This window comes from Zea mays, chromosome 4, assembly GCF_902167145.1.
Source record: "Zea mays cultivar B73 chromosome 4, Zm-B73-REFERENCE-NAM-5.0, whole genome shotgun sequence".
In the NCBI taxonomy this organism is placed as follows: domain Eukaryota; kingdom Viridiplantae; phylum Streptophyta; class Magnoliopsida; order Poales; family Poaceae; genus Zea; species Zea mays.
In genome coordinates, this window is record NC_050099.1 from 23,602,107 (window position 1) to 23,611,895 (window position 9,789).

Genomic DNA, 9,789 nt, shown 5'->3' on the forward strand with positions numbered 1-9,789 from the left:
TTTTGGGACCGTGTCAATCTCGCTGGGCACCATCGAGGCATGGAGTATTTTGGATCGACTGTTTTGATGGTAGCCGTATCTTCTTTTTTGGTTGTATTGGCCGATTCACCAAAAATCATCGGCCCTTCACTTTCTTTTTGTATAACGACATCTGTTGTACCTATTTTGATAATGTCCTTTTTTGTCGTTCTTTCAGCTGCCGCAGGCATATGCCCCCCTTGCCGAATTGGTCGGCCTTGGAGACCGAGTAGTCCGGCAATCTTGTTGGGTCTGTGCCTGGTGGCCGGATTGAGCGGTGCTCAATCGGTCTTGTACTGGTGGCGCCAACCTGTCAAAAACAGATGTTTGGGGTGCCCCCCAGGCGGGGTACTGTTGCATCCCAAATGGATATGGTGGCATGCCCCACATTTGATTTGGGACATATGGTGGAGGTAGGTATGTGTATGGATATGGCATAGACGGATAAGGGGTGGAGGTGTCCATGTCAGTATGTTAGGTCTCAATTGCAAAGTATGACCTTTCATTTCTTCCGATTGGTGGGGTGATCCAGTCGGCCTGACCTGACGTTGCTCATGAATGGGTGAGCGGGGTCGCTTTGCTGGCCGGTCACTGGGGCCGGTCTTCTTTTTCACGTATTTAGACAACAATTGATCGAAAGTCGGGCCAGGCTTGATCAGCCGACCAGCTGCTTTAAATGTATTTGTTTTCCACGTACCTATCTCTGGTCGTCGTGGTTTGAAGGTACGTGGTCGCTGCGAGTCCTGAGCATGGCCGGACCGTCCGCTGGAGTCCTCCGGACCGTCCGGAGAAGCGTCGGACCATCCGCGTCTGGATGGCGGACTGTCCGCGATGCGTAGCACGGGTTCCCGCAACTGTCTCCCTGTCTGCGTTTGCCCCCCAGTGCTAGAGGCTGTGATGGTCACCTTTAGGGTCTCCCCTCCATCGGGAGTCTTCTCGGCCACCACTTTCCTGCAAGAAACTTTACAATCCCCATCGGCCTTTTTAGCATTGCCGATGATTGTTTCTTTGCCTTTGCCTTTATCGGCTGTGTTTGGCCGAACCAGGACTTTCTTGCCCTCGAAGTCGATCATGTTCATCGAAAAGGGCTCTGTATCCACCTGCATTTCCTGAAATTTCAATCGTCCTTCGTTAATGGCCGATTGAATCTGTCGCCGAAATACATTACAATCATTAGTGGCATGAGAAAATGAGTTATGCCACTTGCAGTACGCACGACGTTTCAGCTCGTCGGCGGATGGAACAATGTGATTTATTTTAATGTTGCCGTTTTTGAGTAATTCGTCAAATATTTTATCACACTTACCAACATTAAACGTAAACTTGACCTCCTCTTGCCGTTTCTTTTGAACCGGCTGTAAGGAGGAACAAGCCGAAGATTTGGCCTGTTTTGGCCAAACCATTTCAGCAGCATACACTTCTGCTGATTCGTCATCTGAGCTACTTTGGTCGCATTCTACTATATGTACGTTGTGACGCATTGTTTTAGCAGTTTCTTTGCTCCGGCTTTCGCAAGCCAAAGCTCTCTGGTGTAACTGTGCTAGTGTAAAAAATTGGATGCCTTCTAATCTTTCTTTTAAATAATATTGTAGACCATTAAAGGCTAATCCTACTAGCTGTTTTTCTGCTAAATGAATTTGAAAGCATCAGTTTCTTGTATCTCGGAATCTCCGGATGTAATCATTAACCGATTCATCTTTTGTCTGTCGCAATGACACTAAATCTACCAAATCCAACTCATAGTCACCGGAGAAAAAATGATCATGAAATTTTTGTTCTAGATCCCCCCATGATGAAATGGAATTAGGAGGTAAAGTGACATACCATGCGAACACGGTTCCTGTTAGAGATAATGAAAATAAACACACGCGAAATGCCTCTGTGTCGGCCAATTCTCCCAATTGTGCTAAGAACTGGCATATATGTTCGCGCGTGTTTTTCCCTTGATCACCCGAAAATTTTGCGAATTCGGGTATTCTAGTTCCCTGTGGGTACGGGTGGTGATCAAATCGGCTGTCATAAGGTTTCCGATATGATTGCCCCCTAGGGACCATGCTTACTCCGAGCTTATCTCGGAACGCCCCGGCTATTTCTTCCCTCACTATATCAATGGCAGCCGATGCAAGACCACCGGCTCTCTGGTCAAACATAGGTGGGGTTGGTTGTATGTTAGTATGTTGTCTTTCCTCCCATTGGTTTGAGTTATGTGGTGCATTTCCATTTGCCCTATATGGCTCATAGGTTTAATCGTTTCTTTCTGGCCTTCTAGGTGGGGCTGGAAAGCTTTCCTGGGCTCTGGATCCTGAATTAATGGGCTGGTGCATTGCATAGTGTGATGGGAAGTGTTGCTGGGACGGGCGAGGATTCAGGTAATAATCCTCCTCAAAAGACTCATACGCGGACTGTCCGGATACGTACCCGGACCGTCCGTGGTTATATGCGGACCGTCTGTCGTTGTATGCGGACCGTCCGACGGGGTAGTTTGGGTTCTGTGTCATATGTGGTGGCTCGGGTGCGTGTCTGGGTACTTCATTAAAAATAGGCCCGGCCGTGGCTGGCCCGGACGGTTCGCGCTCACGTGCGGACGGTCCGGACATGTGCAGATCGGCTGTTTTGCTGCCGATTTGCGGTTGCTCAGGGTACGTGTCCATCGGCATCCCATAAAGGGGTTGTGACTGGTCGTGACAACCTACAGCCGATGTATTACGTGTGTTACCCCCTAATTCTACCTCGTGTGATGGAAAATTTGCAATGCTAGATTTGTCAAATGCACGCGCTAATCTCCTATAGTCGTTTTGCATATCCCCTATGATGTTTTGCATTTGTTCACGCTGTTCATCTACATAATTCTTAAGAGATTGCAGCTCGTTTGTATTACTTACATTGGGGATGTCTGGCGTGGGTCGCAGTGAAGCCGGATCTGTCGCCCGATGTCGGACGACTTTGTTGTTCCTGTCCACTTTGAAGTTGGCCAAGAACCTCGCTTTTGCCTCCTGGATCATCTGCTCCTTGTGCTCCTCGAACTGGAGCTGTTCGTCAGCCGGCAATGTGTCCCAAGTCGGCTCTATGATGTTGCTTGGGGAAATATCAGAGCTATCCCTTGAACCGGCCATTGAGGGCCGATTTGATGACTCTGTATTTATCTTCCTCAGCGGAGTCGCCAAAAAGTATGTTGACGCTTTTTCGGAGCGCCAAATACTCAAGAAGAACCGGCGGCGGTGCCCTCTGGTCAGGCGCGGACGGTCCGCGGCCTGGGGCCGGACGGTCCGCTCGTGCGCAGGGGCGGCGGAAGTCGCCGGCGGCGGCCTGGATCTCGCTCCCGGAAGGGACCCCGTCGGGGAGGAGAGATCCTAGGGGTTGTCTAGGCTCGGGCCGGCCGACCTAGACTCCTCTAATCGGCGTAGAGTCGAAGAGAGGCGAAGAATTTGGGGATCGAGAGGCTAAACCTAAACTAGACTAGAACTACTCCTAGGATAAAATGCGAAATAGAAGTTGTATTGATTCGATTGATGATTACAAATCGGCCGTAGACCTCTCTTTTTATAGAGGAGGGGGGCTGGACCCTTTACACGACCGGATTCCGAGCTAATTCCGCGAATATAGCTAACAAACATAGCACAAAACTCGGAACCCTAATCTATTCTGCGCATGCGCGGACCGTTCGGCCCACAGGCGCGGACTGTCCGGACCGTGGACCGTCCGGCCTCAGGGCCAGACCGTCCGCCAGCTCAAAACGGTGCTCAACAGGTGGGAACTTTAAATCACCGGAAAAGTTTTTTTATAATCAACATGTTACTGGTAAAAACACTGATAAATCTTACACATATTAGATGCGTAAAAATATTACTAAGAAATCTTACTGACTGATTGTCAAGTTATTACTGACTGATTGTACAATTGATGGCAAAAATTACTGAGAAATCTTACACATGTTACATATGTAAAATGTTACTAAGAAATCTTACTGACTGGTTGTAAAATTATTACTACCTGATTGTACAAATCTTACTAACTGATTGTAAAGTTATTACTGATTGATTATACAAATATTACTATTAGCCGCTTCAGTTATTGTAACATGCTAAAACACAAATTCAACAATAAGAAACATAAAAAACACAATGTTGCAGCCACGATTCCGCTGAAAAAACACTGTTCCGCTAAATCAGAGTGCAAGAAAATCGGATGGGATGAGAAATCATACGTAGGAACCACAACAAAAACCACTAGAAAATGTTGCTCGACGTTGCTGCGCAACACCAAATCACGATTTGGAGGTCGAGTTCGTGACTAATAGGAACGAGAGGGACAACGCTAGTTCGACATCGCGTGATGGTAGAGATTGTTGTCGTTGATTACGGCGAAAGGAGCACATGTTCGGGAGAGAACGAGAGTGAGAGCGTGTGGGCGGTTGTGAAATGGAAACTAAATTTGGGCCTCGATTTTTATGTTTATATATATTTTCGGGTTCACAGATTGACCCGTCAATGAGTGTTTGGCTCCACAAACCGCGTCGTCATGGTGTGCTCCCTCCTCAGTCTCGATCAATTTAGACCGGGATCAATCGTGGCTGGATCGTTGGGTCCAGGTGTATACACACAATGCTATATGTCATCTAGGGTGAAGCTTCACCAAAATCCAACGAACTAGCCAACGGCCCACCAAGCGAACTAGCCAGCCCACGCACGCCCACCCATAACTCCCGCAAGTGCCCACCCATGACTCGCAAGTGCCCACTCATGACTCCATCGCGTTCACCCACGCGTCACGTCATCTTTCATTAATCTGTGCTCTTTCAGTCATTTACGCTCAATTTCAGTAATTATTAGCAAGCACAATAATTGTTAGTGCAAAAAGAACAATTACTGACGAAACCTTCAATAATTTATAACTTCAGAGTGAAGAAACGCTCGATAATTACTAATGAAACATTCAGTAATTACTGAAGTTGTGCTCTTTCAATCATTCATCGCTCAATTTTAGTAATTATCAGCAAGCACAATAATTGTTAGTGCAAAAAACAATTACTGATGAATCCTTCATTAATTTTATCACTTCAACAGTGAAGACACATTCGACAATTATTAACAAAAGATTCAATAGTTACCGACAAAACATTTAGTAATTACTGATGTTGTGCTGTTTCAGTCATCCATCGCTCAATTTCACAAATTATCAATAAGCACAACAATTGTTAGTGCAAAAATAACAAGTACTAATGAACCATTCAGTAATTTATCACTTCAGCAGTGAAGAAATGTTTGGTAATTAATGGTGGAACATTCCGTAATTACTAACGAAAACGTTTAGTAATTACTAAAGTTGTGACGTTTTAGCCATTCATTGCTCAATTTTGGTAACTATTATTAAGAACAATAATTGTTACTGTAAAAATAACAATCACTGATGAACCATTCAGTAATTTATCACTTTATTAGTGAATAAATGTTCGTTAATTACCGACCAAACATTCAAAAATTACTGACGAAACATTCGGAAATTAGTGACGAGACGTCCAGTTATTACTGACGAAACATTCACTTCTTGCTAAAGAATATGAATAACTGACGAGTTGGATCGGGCACTAACGAATACTAACGAATATGAATAACGAACGAGTTGGATCGGGCACTTCTTACTAACGAATATGAATAACTGACTAAATGTTCACTTGTTACTGACGAAACGTTCACTTATTACTGGGGAGTAAAGTCTCAAGGCGATTGGGTTACACGGGGTGCGGTGCGCTGGTGGGTGCGAGGTTGAGTGCACGTTAGGAGAAGCTTCACCTTAGGTGACACACACACACACACACACACACACATATATATATATATATATATATATATATATATATATATATATATATATATCATGAGAGTTTTCTGGGATGCTGAAAGAGAAATGGCCGTAAACCATTTTTATATTGATTTTAGTGCTTGATGACCATTACAACCATTCAGAGCTAACTAGTTTGCCTAGTCCTTGATTCAAAGGTACATAAGTTTAATAGTTTAGTTTCTAAGTCAGAATCAGCTCAGATCCAACCAAATAGGGGTAAATCATGGAATAGATGAACTAGCAATAGTTTTACTCTTTGGATAAGTTCTAAATACACATAGGAACCTATTCGATACATCTAGAGATTGGAAAACTCAGAATAAACAATTCGCTATTTTGGAGCTAGTTTGAACAAAAGAAAGAATATAAGTTAGAGAAATTAAAATGACCAAAATCCATGACATAGACTAGTTGGAAAGTTGCTAGATATATTTGTCTAAGTCATAGGAACTCTCTCAATTCCAGCCAAAACAACTTAGAGAAGATATTTCAAAGATTAAGTCAAAAACTCAAGTTATTAAATTACCAAGCACGGACTGTTTGACCCCAATAGTGGACCGTCTGGTGTTCTATGATAAAAAAAATATAGGAACTTGTTGGTTCATTCAAGTTAAAGTACAGATCGTCTGAAGCGTAATTGAAGACTGTCCTGACCCCTGCGCGGATCGTCTGACTATAGTTTACGGATCGTTCGCTTGTGAAGATCTGGTTCAGCCCAAAGATGAAAAATTGAGAAAATGATTTTTAGAGGTTGGCACGGACCATTTGGGAGCAAGGTCAGACCGTCCGCATGACATCACCAAGGGAAGACAACCGTTGATCTAGTTGTTGGAATGTCAGACATAACCGTTGAGATGTCAGATCCGGCCGTTGGAATGTCAGACATAACCGTTGAGATGTCATATCTGACCGTTGGAGGGTCGTGGACCGTCCGTGCTTTTGTTGTGGACTGTCCGCCAGTGCACAATTTTGCCAAATGCGCGATAACAGCTATATAGGTGGTTGAGGGCTATACAACCCACCCCGACCAGCCCATTCAAGGAGTGAACTCTTATTCATTCAATACAAGAGTTGTGTATTCACTCCTATTTACTGGAGCAACACTTCCGTATACATAAAAGCCTCACAAGCGCCACAAAAGAGAGATCAATCAAGAAAGAGTTGTTCGTGTGAATTGAGCGAATAGTGCCTTGTGAGAATTCTTGATAACAAAGTGTGTGCTACCTCTTGTGATCATTTGAGCATGGAGTTTTGACACTCATTCATTGTAAAGCTAGCAAGGGCCCTTTATCTTTGTGGTTGGCCTTGCAGAGACTTCGGTCTTTTGTCAACAAAGAAGAAGGAACAATCGCCGGTCTTGTTGACCGTTGGAGAGAGAAAAAGGGGTGAAAGAGACCCGTACTTTATGGACTCCTCAACGGGGACGTATGTTCTTTGTGGAACCCAACCTCGGAAACAAATCACTCGCGACTCGTGTGCTTATTACTTCTAGTTTGTTTGTCTCCTCTCTTTCTGTAGTTATCTTGTGCCATTCTTAATTGTTATTATTTTGTGTTGCTTCAAGTTAAAGTCTCATTCTAGAAAGCAACTCTTTGCAAGATTGAACTTGTTTTGTTCATCTCTTTATCTAAGCCTTCTTGCTCTATTCTCCATATATATTTATTTGTTTCTTTGAGTTCATTCCGCATTATCTGAAAGCAACACATTTACAAGAAAAGGACTTGGTTTTTTTCTCCGATAATTATTCATCTTGTTCTAATCGCTAATTAGGGATTAAGTTGTGTTAAGCTTGTAAATTTCAGATTTCGCCTACTCACCCCACTACGTGACTATCATATGCCATGAATTAAATTCTAGACTATGAATATCCTATGAATTTGTAACCCCAGCAGTCACTATTTAATCCAAAGGAATTTTAAAAATGATCCGAACTAAAGCCTTGCACTGTTCAAGATGTTGATTTTCTTCCATAGATTATATGTACAGTAGCAATTTTTTTTTGAAAAGAAGTGTTTATAGTGGTATCATTAATATAAATATGTCATACGTCATGATGTTTCAATAATCTATAGAAATTTATGTAAAGTAAGAACTTACATAAAAAAGAAAACTGGGTACAATTTTTTTCTCTAGCACAGTGACGCCCCATATATTCTCATTAGCTAATGCTGCTCGAGGGAAAAATCGGAGAAGAATAGAATTTATCCAGCAGCCATATCATCATACTACAAGATGTCTAGATCAATCCATGTCACTGGATTTATTTATTTACTATTTTTTTTGTCAAACATTGTCATGAAGAAAGCCAATGTCCACACCCAGGGACTCATCATGTAGTCTTCAGCTTGTCCTGGATGATTGCAGTCACTGTGATAATGCCAGTATGTAATTCTTGTAAGCCTCACTTTTATATTATATATGCGTATACAGAAGAAAATAAAAAGTAAACCAATTAAAGCTGCAGGTTACATACCTCTCAAACCAGATGATCTGACTGTGCCGGCCAAGTCGTTGTTTGCAATATTTCTGAATGAATACATTTTTTTTTCCCTTTTGTCAGTTGCGAATAGAGAACGTCATCTTGTAAAATATGATTATGTATCCATGTAGAGGCGACAACGATGTATTGAAACTAACGCATTACTCACAGCTCGGTCAGATTCCCAGCAATGACAAGAGAGAGGACTTCCAATGGAACCGTGCCGGTCAGCATATTCGCGTTCAACTTCCTGTGCGTGGACACACGAGTCAAATGTCAGAAGCCACACACACCGACTATGAACTCCTTGACCATTTCAAAAATTCATCTCTGAATCCAAATTTAAGGACTATGACATACATGAACTGCAATGTTTTGATGTTCCCGAGAGAGGATGGGATTGCACCGCTCAGCGCATTCCTCTGAAGCTCCAGCCTCTCAAGGCTCGTCAAATTGCCCAGAGATTCAGGTATGGGCCCTGTCAGATTGTTCCCATACAACATCCTGAAGTAGATCGCCACATTTTAACAGTTCATAAAACAGACAGAGAAATAAGCTAGGGTTTTTTAGTGCAGTCTGCAATTCTTACAGGTACTGGAGGTTCTGCAGTCCTCCCAAATCTGGAATCAGAGTGCCTGATAGGCCTGCGTTCCCCAAATCTCTGCAAAAAAAAGGCAATAAACAGCTAGTTTAGTTGTTGTGTTCGCTCGTACTCCCTCCGTCCCAAAATAGTAGTCGTTTTAAAGAATTACTGAGTTTATACAATTCTTGATGCATATGTTTTGTATATGTGTCTATATTCATCATTATTAATTTGAATATAGACGTAAGAACTAAAAGCTGAAACGACTACTATTTTAGAACGGACGGAGTACATCGGAGTTGAGCTTCAATGCACCTTTTATCAATGAACAAGCTGGGTACTATCTTGGGATGGTAGAGTCTGGGACTCTCTGTTCCATTATCTATAAAATTAAAGGAGAGAGGAACATACACACGAATAACACTGTTGTCGTTGTTGCAAGTGATATGGACCCAGGTGCAGGGATTGGCAAGAGTCGGATCCCAGCTCACGAGCACATCGTTTGGGTCCTTCCATGTCGCCCTTTGCTTGTACAGGATGTCACCTTGGAGCCACAACAACAAACATGCATGTTTCAGAAAGAAAAAGACTGTATGATATATACACAGTGTTCCGGGAAAAGACTCAACATGGAAACGATGCTTGCGACATCATATACATGCAGTTTACCTTCAGTGTTGCAGCTTGCAAGTGCTGCAAGAGCAAGAAGGCAGCTCAGGAAGACTGCTGTTGCCGCTGCAAACTGAGCTGCCATTGCTCAGTTTGAGCCTGAGAACTTCTTGGCACACACTGAAATGTTGAGGGGACGCTTTGCATTGCATATAGACAGCTGTAACTTGTAAGAATAAATAAAGGGATTGGTTTTGAA

At 43.0% G+C, this 9,789-nt stretch overlaps 1 protein-coding gene across 1 annotated transcript; it reads right to left on the minus strand.

The window, feature by feature from the left end:
• Nucleotides 1–7,862: 7,862 nt before the first annotated feature.
• On the minus strand, nucleotides 7,863–9,789 carry LOC100281233 (BRASSINOSTEROID INSENSITIVE 1-associated receptor kinase 1). Its single transcript, NM_001154152.3, has 7 exons — nucleotides 9,591–9,789; nucleotides 9,333–9,465; nucleotides 8,928–8,999; nucleotides 8,699–8,842; nucleotides 8,508–8,588; nucleotides 8,333–8,385; nucleotides 7,863–8,226 (listed from the first exon to the last, which is right to left on the minus strand). The coding sequence occupies exons 1-7, from the start codon at nucleotides 9,673–9,675 to the stop codon at nucleotides 8,189–8,191; spliced, it is 606 nt and encodes a 201-aa protein (NP_001147624.2). The 5' UTR covers nucleotides 9,676–9,789; the 3' UTR covers nucleotides 7,863–8,188.